Genomic DNA, 14,352 nt, shown 5'->3' on the forward strand with positions numbered 1-14,352 from the left:
CTTGTGTGACCGTCTCTCCCTCTCCACCCAGGAGACCTAATGCACCAGGCACTAGCCGCTCGCTAATCTAACAGACGTCTGTTCCCCAGTCCCCTTCTCACAAGTATCGTCCATAGAGGCTGGGGGTCTTCCTCGGACCTTGGAGGAGCCGTTCTGCAGAGCTCTGGCATGCACAAAGGACAGGAGCCCCCGGGAAGGTAAAAGCTTCTCCTGCTAGGAGGGCAGATGGGCTGGCTCCGCCTCCAGCCCCTCCTCTGCCCTGAACGCTGATGTGCAGGCCACAGAATGGCTTCTGAAGCTTCCAATGCGAGAGAGCAGCAAGGCGAAAGCCAGGACACTAAGAATGGCAGAGGAGAAAATGTGGAAGAATCTGGGTCCTCGACACCACCACTGAAAAGACGGGCTGATGCCAGTCACTACTGGCGTTGGGACTTCTTGCTATTTGATAAAAATAAATTCTGAATTGTTTAAGCTGCTGTCAGTCAGGTTTTCTGCTATGTTCGTGCGAGCCCTTCCCTGATACCCCACCACACATGGAGGCATCCAGAGAGCATGTCCAGGGTGTGCACTGGTTGCCACTGTGAGTCGGCAAGTGCGTTTGGCAGTAGCCCCGCCAGGCTGTGGGGGGTGAACAACCCATCTCCTCCCTGGAGATGTAACCCTCTCTATTCAGTGTGAACTCGGAGTAGCTACCTTCCAGTAAAAAAAACCCTGCTCCTGACCCTGGCTGTGAAACCAAAGACCGTTGTATCTGACTGTACTGTCAGTCACACCTCCATGGAAGAAGGGGGCTCCTTTTCTTTCCTCCATGTATTAACGTTGAATGGCAAGCATTAGGGACTTGCTCAGCAGAGGGGGAAACGAGGCCCCTTGTACAGGAAGATTAAAGTGCATGTGGGAGCTCACAGCCCCAACCAGAGAGCTCTTCCAGCGCAGACAGGGCTTAAAACGCTCCCTCACGCAGCAGCCCTCAGATAGCCGGGGTAAGATCAGGCAGGCAAGGATTAATCGCCTCATTTGAAAAGAGGCCCAGAAAGATTAAGTGATTCTCCTAAGAAGAGGGTGCAGCACCGTGCCAGCAGCCAAGCCTCGAAGCCAGTCCTCTGCCTGCACAGGAACACTTGGTCCTGTTCTGTGCTGCCACCTGACATGAGGTGACAGACCCGGCCCACAGCCCCCTCCTCTCATCTGTGAAATGATGGTTGGCCTCCTATTCAACCTTCCATGGAACCATCAAGATCAACGAGTCAAAAGCAGCAAAAACTAAAAGTAAACCATCGGTCCACCACAACTGGCTCTGAATTCCAGAGAGAGAAGGATGGGGGAGGGGCGGAACACTAATGAAAGGACAACATTAGGCTACTCGATTCAATCTGCAGTTGAAATGTACTGTGTAAAATCAGATTCAAATGATGAGCCATTCCTCATGAGAGACATAAATAATTAGAAAAGGATTAATTTTAAGAACAGTATCCTTTACAAGAGCATCATAACTTACCAAACATCTAGGGTAACTCTGACAAAGCGCTGGACGCAGAAACAGCACAACACCGAGAATTACAGATCTGTGTTGGTGGGGGGCAGATCATGTTCGTGAGTCGTGAGTCCCGGGTTAGTTCTCCAGTTTAATGCTAAGTCTCTATTTTGATCTATACATTCAATACAATCCCAATAAAAATTCTAGAAGAATTATTCTTCTGGAAACTGAGAAAGTGAATCTAAATTCTCTAGGGAAACAAAGGGCCTGGAAACAAAGGGCCAGGACAGACAATCTTGGAGAACTTACAATCTAGACCAGATACTCAGATTTGTAAGGTAGGTATAATGAAGGCAGGATAGTATCGGTGAAGAATAGACATACAGACCAGAGTAACAACAGAAAACCCCAAAGCAGATCATGCATATACGGACATGGGATTCAAAACAAAGGTCCTAATGCATTGGGGTGAGAAAAGGATAGTCTTCAATCAACATTACTGTTAGCTATCCACATGGAAACACAAATGTCAACCCTACATGTAAAACACACACAGAAAAACATTTCCAGACAGACAGAAGATCAAAATGCGAAGAGCAAAACACCACTTTCAAGATAGCACGGGAGACGAGCTTCATAACCCTAGGAAAGGTTCTTAAGAGCACTAACCATAAAAGATAAGAATGAGAAACTGGACTACCTTAAAGTAAAAAATTTCATCAAAAGATGAACCATTAAGAGAGTGAAAAGGCAAGCAAGCCTCAGAATGGGAAGGAGGAAGTAATTCTGCCCCCACACCCGGGGTGGGGGGAGATAATCAGGCAACGCCTGAGGACGTTTCGGCTGGCACAACTGATGGGGCCAAGCTGCTACTGGCATCTCGTGGGTGAAGGCCAGAGATGCTGCTGAACATCCTACAACGCACAGGACAGCTCCTCATGACAAGTTATTACCCAGCCCCAATGTCAACAGTGCTACACTTAGCAGGCCCTCATGTAGTGTAACCAAACTCACATAAATCGACACGACCACCCTGGAAAACTGTTGGGAGTTGTTTCTGAAAATGCTGGACAGGGGCCCTTGGGTGGCTCAGTTGGATAAGCATCCGACTCTTGGTCTTGGCTTAGGTCATGACCTCAGGGCTGTGAGATTGAACCCCGCGTCAGGCTCTGTGCTGGGCGTGGAGCCTGCTCCAGTTTCTCTTTCCCTCTCCCTCTGCATAACCCCCTCCCCTCAAGAGAAAAGAAGAGAGGAGAGGAGAGAAGAGAAGAGAAGGAAAGAGAAGAAAAAATGAAATAAAATGTTGGTCATATGCATACTCTGTAACTCAGCATCTCTGCTCTTATGTACGTGTCCAACAAAGATGCATACGTAACACACCAAGAGTCACATAATAAAATGTATCAGTATTATTTGTTAATGGCCTAAAACATCTACTAGTAGTACAATGGGTAAGTCACAGGGTATTTACACAGTAATGAGAAAGAACATCTATGGCTCTACACCACCCTGATGGATCTCATATGTTGAATGAGTATCGGGCGTAAAAGAAACCACATCATATGATTTTGCTTATATAAAAATAAAAAAATGGATAAATAATGTGTGGTTTAAAAAGCAGACCAGCGATCAGCTACTCAAAGAAGGTGGGTAATGGGTGAGAGGGAGATTAGTGAGGCACTGGAGGCAACACTGAGTCCCTGAAGGGCAGGGGCTACAAGGGGAAATGAACAGGGCTTGGGAGGCAGCGTTTCTTTTCTTGATCAAGAGGGTGGTTGTGTGCTGGGTGTGCTTACACTGTGAAAATCACTGACACACACACACACTATATATATATAAATCTTCAATTTCAAAGTTAATTTAAAAAACACCAACGGATCAGTACCCAAGATCTTCTGTCCAATTCCTGAGAGACAAAATGCCCTTTAGAGATCTGTGAAGAGCACAGCTAGGTGTGTGAAACATACAAAGGCCTCTGGAGCACCGTCAGCCCTTGCGCCCAGGATGGGACCCGCGGTACCTGCCGCTTGATTGAGACCAACTCCATGTCCAGCTGCCTGAGCACTGTGGTGGCAGCCGTGGCATTGGCAGAAACAGCCTCCACGTCTTCTTGGGACAGAAACATTCCTTTGGGAGGTTTCCTTTTTGCTCTATTTTTAGCTTGTGTGCTATGTTTCTCTTTTTTGATCTGAGGAACTGTCTCCGTAGGGGGCACCTGCATGATATACATATTTGATAAATGAGGCTCTAAAACATTAAAATGCCAAAGGAACAGTAATAAGCATATTTTCTTAACATGGCTCTAAACAATTGAAGACAAACACCATGCCATATCATAATTACCATCTACAAACAGGCAGTTAACAAAAACATTGGCTATTGAATTTTGGCTAAACACATCAAAGCAGAATCCACTGCTGTCCGTATAAACAACCTTTTTCTATCACTCTAAGCCTCTGGCAATAGGCATTCTCAGTTCACTATAGTAATACAGGAAGAAAAAAGATCTGTATTCTCGTCTGGTGTGCTCTGTATATATGAATGGGGAGCTATTTAATCCTAATAGTTCTTAGCAAAATAGATGGATTTGGGACCACAAAAAGAAAAGAGAAAAATATGATTTAGCACATATATAAAAATCCATTTAAATTCTTTAAATCTATACAGAAGTTTATTAAAATATAAACTTCCATACGAAACTGTGACTTTTTTATATACCTCTTTTTGGATGACTCTTAACTTTTACGGCAACTGTGTAATTTGCCTCAAAAATATATGCTGTCATTTTATAATGCATTGACTGCTGCTTATTTTTTTAAGTGCTTTCTCTAAAACCGAAACCTGTGGAAATGAAATGTAATAAAATCTTGGCAAGGAAAGGATACTGTCTTCCTGGTAACAATTTTAAGAAGTTTTTGTAATTGTTAATAATCTCATCTTCCTAGCATATTTACATCTGCTGATGAAGCTGAGAATACATTCAGGTTTTTTTTACTTCATATTTTAAAACACTGAGATAAGCAGACTCTATAATTACGATGGTGCCCATGAGGTCTTGAACAAGTGGTCATAAACAATACATAAAAATATCAGGAGGCAATAACCTTTGTGTAATAGCATTACGCTGTTTAGTAAAGATCACCGAATGACCATGTGTCTGTTTTAACAACATTTTAGTACATAAAGAATTTAAGATATAAATCATTTTTCTCTTTTAATCAGAAATTGTGCCATATAAATAAGAATTATAGAAATTAATGTAAAATCAAGCCTTTCCTCTTTCATTTAAAATGTTCCATTGAAGAGCCTAATACAGAACAATGCATCAAAACAAAGCTTCCTAAAAACTGCAGGTACAATCTGATTTCCCAAACAATCTAATTTAGCTAACCATTAAAATAGTCTTGTTATTTGGGCATTCATATAAATCACTGGCTAGAGAGCCATCCAGAAAGAATTACCAGTTTTCAGTTTGGTGGTATGCAACAGCAGCATACCAAAAGAAGCCTGACCCAACAATTCAGCTTCCAGAAATTTGTTCCAATGGAAAAAATTCAGTGTAGTAGTAGTATTTAATCATGAGATCAGCACTTCAGCATTGTTTATAATAGCAAAAAGCAGGGGGGAAAACCAATAAAAACCCCTAAGATTACTTGACTGAATTATGTAATGTATGTATGATAAACCAACAGTTATGTATACAAATATATTTGACATAAAAACATGTCCAAGAAAGAGTAAACTTAAAAGGTTATAAATATTATATATTAAGATCCCATTTTATTTTTTTAAAGTGAGTACCGATTCAAAGTTATGTAAACAGGCATATTCATTTCATAGGAAGTCATCTGGAAGAAGTCACCCAAATGTTAGCAGTGATTAAGGATGATAATATTGTGAATCATCTTCATTTTCCCTTTTTTGTTTAACTGGATCTCCTACTTTGCCCAGAAAAAGCATGTATTACTGGCGTGATTTTTAAGTTTAGGTATGTCCAGACCCTTTTGTTTTTCGTAGAACAGTCTAAACAGCTGTTCTCATACTTTAGAACCTTTTGAGATAGAGAATTCTTTGAGGTTTTACTGAAACTATAGATATAAGACTCTGTCTTCAGAAAAACACTTGTATGAACATATAAAAGTCATATCCCAAACTGGGAGGCAACACTCCAGCCTGAACCAAGGAGCTAAAGGGCGCCAATGGACAACGAGGCCCTTTCCTCCAAGGACTGTATCACTAGCCCACCAGGGGCCTGCCGCAGATAACACTGTGTTGCTCAGGGTTTCCAATCTGTGCCAAGGAGCCTTGGGTTTCCTTGGAGGGCCCTCAGGGATCCCACATATGCTTTACTTAATTGTTATAAATGGGCAAAATAACCTTAGACTATAACCCATTTCAAAAGGTTACTAAGATCATCTAGACACCCCATTGTTCTCAATGGACAGTTTACAATAAAGAAATGTTATAAATATACAAAAGTCATATACAATTGTAGGAATTCATGGGTCTCTTGAATCCTCTGACATAATGATTTTTAAGATGTGAAAGATGAAACATTCACCATGTGTGAGGCTCGTTGCCATATGACCTATGCTGCTGGCTCTGAGTAACGGGAACACTTGCACTGAGTTCCTGCCAGCCCCCTCCAGCCTCCTCCAGAACCACTGTGCAGACCTCTGGAGCTGGCCATCATGAGGAAGGAGACCCCGAGGGCTGAAAGGAGGAACCAAACCCTCACCTGTTCCTCACCAACACCACCCCACCACTCGCTAACCTAGGGAAGAAGGCAGTGAGGATGGCTGCCCAGTGGCGACAAAATCCTTACTTGATAATACTCTCACTTCCTTTAGGGCTTCCTTTATTCCTGTTTCTTGGCAAACAAAATTCTAAGGTCTATAAAGCAAAGTTAGTATTGTTTAAAAAGTCTTATCACGATGCATTGTACATAGCACTTAATATTTTAAATAGAATAAGAGGAATGTTTTACTTATGGAACTAGTAATTAAATTTATTTGCCTAAATAATACTAGGGAAAAAAAAATACCTCCTTTTTGCTTTCCTTGTTTTGATCAATCTCAATGTCAATGGGGTTATTTCCATTTGTTTCTTCCAGTTCATCCTCACTGGAAGACAAGAACAAGTTACTGAAAGATTATTTGGTACTAACTCTATTTAATATACAAATATAAGCAATAAATTGATTTAATGACAGACTTAATATAAAATTAGTAAGTTTTCAGATTGCTGAGATAAAAAAAAATTTTTTTAATTCAAATAAAATAATATCAACTCCATAGTTCTCTTGGTCTAAATGATTAAAAAAAAAACAACTATTAAAATAGGTCTCTAACTGCTTTGTATCTGTAAAATGCTTTTTCTCAACTCTCCACTGAAAATATCAAATTTAAGACGTTTATGTAATTGCCCCATAATTAGTTTGTAGTGCGCTAGGACATGATCTTGAGACGTAACCAGGAGATGGCTCAAGAATCGAGTCCTACTGCATTGGGAACAAACTCCCCAACAAGTAAAACTCCATTTCAAGTCCCATGAGTAGACGCTCATAACTCAACACTAGTGAGAATGGGAGAGCCTTCTTGGTGGCCTACAGAGATTGGTATTTCAAATTAGGTTAATTTTAAAAAACATTCGGGGCGCCTGGGTGGCTCAGTTGGTTAAGTGACTGCCTTCGGCTCAGGTCATGATCCTGGAGTACCGGGATCGAGTCCCGCATCGGGCTCCCTGCTCTGTGGGGAGTCTGCTTCTCCCTCTGACCCTCCCCCCTCTCATGCTCTATTTCATTCTCTCAAATAAATAAATAAAATCTTAAAAAAAAAAAAAAAAACATTCGTGTTGACATGGTACTTCAAATGCTTTTGTTTAGGGCTCCCGGGGGGCTCAGTTGGTTAAGCGACTGCCTTCGGCTCGGGTCATGATCCTGGAGTCCCAGGATCGAGTCCCGCATCGGGCTCCCTGCTCGGCAGGGAGTCTGCTTCTCCCTCTGGCCCTCCTCCCTCTCATGCTCTCTGTCTCTCATTCTCTCTCTCTCAAATAAATAAAATCTTTAAAAAAAAAAAAATGCTTTTGTTTATAGTCTTCCATGTATTACTAATTTTTTAAAAGAGCTTTGTAGTAGTTAGGACCTTTATTTTAAAAAATAAGAAAATAAGGATGACACAAGTCAAGTAGCTGGCCCTAGTTTGCCCACGGTTTTGACCAGCTCAACAGTGGTGGCAGCAAAACAGTCAGCTGTTCAAATGTCAATGTCCCCACTGTCTCAGGAATCCATCCCGGGGCCCATGCTACCCTTTCTCCCCACCTGCCCTGGCTGAGGAGAGTGTCTGAAAGGAGAATGGGTCTGGGGCTGAGGAAATTCTTTCCCACTATTGCCAACAACCTCTCTGGTGCAACCGCCATGTGGCGTGCCCTCCTTGGTCTGCATCCTGACAGCGGGGAAGGTGCTCGCAGGAGGTGGGAGCACAGCTGGTCTCCTACCCTTGGTGCTGATGCAAAGCACCAGGGAAGGGAGTACACAGGTGTCAGCCGAAGCGCTTAGCATGTCATACAAGGAAAACAAATCCCAGATACTTTTTAATTTAACTCTGATTTCAGCTTAGTAGAGTATACCTGCCTATAGTAATAGATTCAATTTATAAAAAGTAAATGAGACCAAACATATAATGGGTGTTAAAATTTTTAATCAAAAGTTACTGGAACACTAAAAACAAATTCAGTAGTGTTTGCCACTTCTGGTTACTAAGAGTAATGACCCAAAAACAGACCCACTGGTTTCTATGCGGCAGACCACACAACATGCAGATGCATCAAGGCCAACAGTCTTACAGACTCTTACAGCTGGAGACAGCTTTGAGGATGTTCCCACCACTGCCCCCATTTTACAGCTGGGCCCACGGATCTGAATTCTCCAAAAGTCATACTCCCAATTTGTTCCCACATGTTATTCTATTTAAAATCATAAAACACTCTCCTAAAATGGGGCCATGGAGATCATACAGTCTTTCTTCACTTTACTTGTATTATTAATTTTTAAAAATAACGTTACAGAAAATGTGGAAAACATAATTTTAAAAAGCCACCTATAGTCCCACCAACCTAACACAAAAACCAGTATGTGTATGCGCTGCCTTCTGGACTTAGAGCTTCTTCATTTTTAAGTTGAGGAAGTGAGGCTTGGGGAAGGAGTGTGTGGAGTGAACTCGCCTGTGAGCACACAGGCAGAGCCTCTGGAGTTCACATGCCAACCTGCCTCTGTGTGTGAGCACAGGGCTGTTCCCACTACTCTGTGCCATTTATAAGACCAAGGGAGTGCTGGCTAAGATGTAGCCTACTCACCAAGCTATTCTTAAAACTAGATCCTTATTAAGGAGAAATCATAAAATGTTTCTCTCTCTCATACACAAAACAGATGGTCAAAAAAGGGATGAAGGAAATCTAAACTGTACAGTCATCTTTTAACATATCAGACATTAAAATATGTCAAATCTTATGTATCAAAAAATAAATTCAACCTAGGAAATAACAGATTCCTTCTTATTAAAAGGAGACACCTTCAGGGGCAGGAAAGAATATGTGGGAAAGTTTGCTCTCTCATAATGGAAGCTTACTAAATGGCAGAAAGAGCGCGCTAAGAAAAACATCTGCAGGGGCACCTGGGTGGCTCAGTCGTTAAGCGTCTGCCTTCGGCTCAGGTCATGATCCCAGAGTCCTGGGATCGAGCCCCACATCGGGCTCCTTGATCAGCGGGAAGCCTGCTTCTCCCTCTCCCACTCCCCCTGCTTGTGTTCCCTCTCTCGCTGTCTGTCAAAAAATAAAATCTTTTTAAAAAAACAAACAAACAAACAAACAAAAACATCTGCAGAACAGGACGCGTGTTAACACAGCTCAGGAGCATCAGAGGAAGAGTATCTGTGTACGTGTGGCTCCAGCAGGAAGGCACTGGGGCAGACCCATCACTCAACCTTTCCTTTGTGCGTCTACCAGCTCTCAGAAATTTTACTGACCCAGGAGATCCCCATGTGGGGAGACACCACCTCCAGGCAGGCACTGACCTCTCCTCCCGCTCCCGCTTCTGTTTCCGAGCATGGCGGTCCATCACACTGGTTTTAGTCCTCGTCTTCTTCCAAGAGTAGTAAAATTTCACCAGACTTGCTATAGATTTATCAGGAAGCTAAACATAAAAACTAAGTTGGTTTCGATTTAGAGCAAATCTTCCCAAATCAAGCAAGTGTGCTTATTAGGTATGGTTAAGGGTTGTCTCACCCACCCAGAAATGTCCTAAGTCACAGCCCTTTTCTCTGAGAAGGAGATTCAAAGAGAAGTCTTACCAATACATTCCAAACTAGTGCAGTGTGACTGGAAGTGACACTTGGCCCAGGAAAGATTGCTAAAGCAGTCGGAGATGAATCCAAGGATTTACCTAAAGTTTCTAGCCTAACTCTTGGGTTATTTTTTAAAAATTCATTTTAGCACTCATGTAACCACCAATGAGCTTTCCTAGTAGGACTCCACCAAATAGCCTTCTAGAATGTAAGAGATAAGCAAACCTTCCCCAGGCAGATAGGGTTTCATGATGCCCCACCTCATCAAACAACCATCAAAGAAGCTTTCTATCAGACTAATCTGGGGAGTCCCAACAAGAGAGACGGGGATGGGGGTGGAGGAGGGCTTCTGTTACGGCTGCTATCAAGCTGGAAGTGCTAGGAAATGATTCACTCTTGTAATGTAAAGCCTCTTATCCACCCCACAGCAAGTATGAACGATCTTAAGCGAGCTTTATTAAAAATGAGAATATTCATGCTTGCGGTTATCCCTACCCTTCGGGTGTGCTACAGTGAAGAGAGGCTGGGGAAAAGAGAAAATACAGTGGTCTCATTTACTTACCATTTGTTGGATTCTATGAAAAGTTTTCCCATGAAAACTAAAGGCTTGTTCAAACAAGACTTTATCTTCCACAGTCCACTCATCTGGGAAGGGGGTAAAGTTGGGCAAATCAGCCAATGACTTTTCAATATTATGCTTATGCCAAAAGAGCATCCCAAGAGCCTAGAAAAATAGTATCAGTGAAATTTTAGACCAAAGGCAGGAGTGAAACATTAAAATGGCAATGAGATTAGCAAAAGAAGAGCCTGTGCTTCCCTGCAAGCAGACCAGACTGCCATGTGACTAAGGGGGTCCTACGCCCGCCTACACACGGGCGACTGTGAGGCAGGTTCCATTATGCTCACTTCCCAGATTAGAATACGGTGGCCTGAGAAATTAAGTCCTTGCCAACGGTCCAGTGTGGAAGGTAGGTGAAGAGGCAGTGTGGCTCCTGAATCTGTGCTCTTAGAAGGCCACAATCGAATGCCTCCATATACAATAGGACAAAGTAACTCATAAAAGCACTTAATTGGGGGTGCCTGGGTGGTGCAGCTGGTTAAGCTCCGACTCTTGGTTTCGGCTCAGATTGCAATCTCAAGGTCATGAAATCAAGCTGCATGTCAGGCTCCATGCTCAGCATGGAGTTTGCTTAAGACTCTCTCTCCCTCTGCACCCCCCCCACCTCGCTCGCTCTCTCTAAAATAAATAAGTCTTCTAAAAAAATTTTTTTTTTAAAGATTTTATTTATTTATTTGACAGAGACACAGCAAGAGAGGGAACACAAGCAGGGGGAGTGGGAGAGGGAGAAGCAGGCTTCCCACGGAGCAGGGAGTCTGACGCGGGGCTCGATCCCAGGACCCTGGGAACATGACCCGAGCCAAAGGCAGACAGCCTAATGACTGAGCCACCCAGGCGCCCCTAAAAATTTTTTTAAAAAGTAATCGTTCTGTTATTCTTTTGCCAAAAAAGCTCTCAAAAATAGTTTTGTTTTATGGTGGTTTTTTTTTTGGTAGCTCAGAAGGGAGAAAATATTCAAATGGGTGAGGGACAAACTGGAAAAAAGAGAGATAATTCAGCAATTTTTTCCCGAGAAAACTTTCTATAACTCCAAAGTGAGGATGATCATACTTTTGAAGATCAGAATCCTTAAAAATTCATACAAGTGTATTTAGCAATCACCAATTTTTTTTAAGGTTTTATTTTTAAGTAATCTCTACACCCAACGTGGTGGCTCAAACTCACAACCCTGAGATTAAGAGTCCCATGCCCTTTTGACCGAACCAGCCAGATGCCCAATTGCCCAGTAATTTTTACACTTTCTAAATAGAATTTATAATTGGTGATGTTTGGGGCGCCTAGCTGGCTCAGTCAGTGGAGCATGCGACTCTTGATCTTGGGGTTGTGAGTTTGAGTCCCACACTGGGTGTAGAGATTACATAAAAAAATCTTAAAAAAAAAAATTGGTGATCTGAGCAACTTCGTGAAGTTCATGAGTAGGGTCTGGAAAAAGAGAAAGCATACATCTCTTGCTTTGAAAGATTCTGGAACTATCTCATTGTAATTGGCTTTCCTAACAAATTCTACCAGGGTGGAATAATTAAAAGTAAGACCAAGGCTAAAAGAAAGAGTCAAATTCTATATAATGTAACTTAGTGGTACCCTCAGTCATGAGGATAAATGCTAGAAACTGACAGGTTTTAATATCTAGATCAATGCCAAAGCACTAATCCAACTTAATATACTTATTTTTAAAACAGTAATTAGAAATAAGGCAGACACAGGATTATTATCATACTTTGAGCAAAATTAATTTCATATATTTCTCATTAATAGGTTCCAAGCAATTTTTAAAAGAAAACCTTAGTCCAATTTCACAACCTGAAAGTGATTCAAAACAACTGATATGAAAACACTGTGAGTCTGTGTGGGTCTGAGTGTGACAATACGGGGTCAGGAGAAAAGCCAACACACAAACACACAAACGACAAACACACCATGTATTCAAATAGGGAAGCCTTATGCCCAAGTATCTGGGCACCCTGGAGCTACTCTGGAGCAACAGGCGCCACAGATCTCCAAACCCGCAGAAAGACACAGGTGCTTTTCAAATCAAAGGCTCCTCTAATACTCATCTCAAGCAGAAAAGGGGGGCTGGAGCCTCAATTTGCTAGTGACCACCAAAAATTTGCACTGCTACTCAACACACAGAACACAAACAATTTAACAGGTCAGCTACAACCCCACCCCCTTTAAAAATAAAAACTCATCCTGAACAGCAAAAGAAAACCACATCATTACCTGTTCCATGTTGTACCCATGCTTCTCTTTAGCGATGGCAATGTATTCATCTACTGAAAAACAAGACAAGAGGCCAATAAACAAACGGAGGGGCAGGAAACAACAATCTAGAAGCACTAGAGTTGTATATATGTTTCAGGCCTGCCATGCACAGGAATAAAAATAAAGAACAAAGTCCATTACGGATCTTACATATATAAATCCCACAGAGGAATGGCTCAAAATATACTCAAGTATTAACAGTACTTGGCTCTGGATGGGAAGACTATGATTCTTCCTTTTTTTTTTTTTTAACTTGCTTCTACTTAAATTTCCTATGATAAATATTATTTTGGTACTCTGAAAGATAATTAAAAGAAATAAAAAGAAGTATTAAAATTGGGGGGGTTTGTTTTTAGTCTCAGCCAAAGCCGAAAAACAAGCCACTTATCTTTATATTAAAAAAATGTAAGAGATGAATTACATGAACCAGTGCCTGGTATTTGCTTTCAAACTCCAACACAAGGCGACAAGCGCCGACTTTCAAGTACTAAGGGTAATGCCAAGGAAAACTGACTGACTCAATCTCCAGGAGAAGTTAACACACCCCCGAGGTTACTTCCTCTCTACATTTTCTAGTCTTTTTTCCAGGAATAAAAGAGACTACCAATCAATAACAACACTTCATTATACTCCTGTATAGTTTTTTTTTTTTTTTTTGGGTAAATTACAAAAAATAACACAGGCTCCCAAAAAACCCCAAAAAGCAAAAACCAAACCAAACAAAAACCAACCACCGAAAACAAAAAATTTAAAAAAAAAGCCCAAATAGCACAGAACTGTCTGAAACAAACAGTAGTTTCCCATTGGCCTGTGCCTCTCTCTGGAGACCCTCAGCCTCACTCTCCAGGTGTGGCAGACTTGGAGATGCACACTGGAGGAGACCAAGATGTACATGGCAACACACTAGACCCTGAGGGATGGACTGCAGGTCAGATGATAAAAACTAAGTAATGAGGTGTGTTCAAGCCAAGGCTATGTCAGGGGAGAAGAGAAAAACAATCTACGGTGAACTGAGAGTCAACCCCGAAGAGGGTCTGCTCTAAGGGTGGTTTCTTTTAATAGATATTTGGTAAATGAACCTCAAACTTCTGCTGTACAACCTCAACTCTGCAAGCATACACACTTCCAGACACTATTATTCCCCTCAGCTGAGTGAGGAACGTGTGACGCGTGCGCGGCCCCCCCCCCCCCCCCCGCCCCGCAGTCACGTGACCCGCCAGCAGCTGCCCGCACAGGCTGGCCAAGGGGGCAGACGCTATCTGCTCTGTCAGCAGCAGGGCCAGTAAGCCTGTCCCCATGGTCTCCAACCAGATTTAGCTTAAAAATTACATGCAAAACCAAAGCATTCTTTGGATGCTACTCTATTTTCATCTGCTTCTTTGCTTTCTAACATAAAAATTAGCTGGTGGTAGGAAGAGTAAAATTCCGAGCGTTGCAGCTAAGTTTGGACAGAACATTTTCCATGTTGTAAACAGCAAGGTATTCTTACTAGGTACCTTTAAAAATCACACCTCTTTTAGATTTTCTTGGAGACTAGCCTGAGGAATCAAATCTAAAGCAAAGGAAGAAAGAATTCTATCAGAACCACTTACGGGAAGTCACTTGGTATCTCTACCAGGTGCCCTGAAGGTGTGACCCCAGTTAAGTTCATACAT

General features: G+C 42.1%; 1 protein-coding gene across 1 annotated transcript in view; it reads right to left on the reverse strand.

Moving 5' to 3' along the window:
• The window catches only part of RCOR1 (REST corepressor 1), a 113,763-nt gene that overhangs the window by 8,519 nt on the left and 90,892 nt on the right, over positions 1 to 14,352 (reverse strand). The window contains exons 5-9 of the mRNA XM_044917828.1: positions 12,656 to 12,708; positions 10,379 to 10,540; positions 9,547 to 9,665; positions 6,522 to 6,600; positions 3,498 to 3,692 (exon numbers count right to left, since the gene is read on the reverse strand). Of these exons, the coding sequence (XP_044773763.1) occupies positions 3,498 to 3,692; positions 6,522 to 6,600; positions 9,547 to 9,665; positions 10,379 to 10,540; positions 12,656 to 12,708 (608 nt within the window). The remainder of the gene's footprint in view (positions 1 to 3,497; positions 3,693 to 6,521; positions 6,601 to 9,546; positions 9,666 to 10,378; positions 10,541 to 12,655; positions 12,709 to 14,352) is intronic.

The sequence above is a fragment of the Neomonachus schauinslandi genome, chromosome 9 (genome assembly GCF_002201575.2).
Source record: "Neomonachus schauinslandi chromosome 9, ASM220157v2, whole genome shotgun sequence".
Taxonomy (NCBI): Eukaryota; Metazoa; Chordata; class Mammalia; order Carnivora; family Phocidae; genus Neomonachus; species Neomonachus schauinslandi.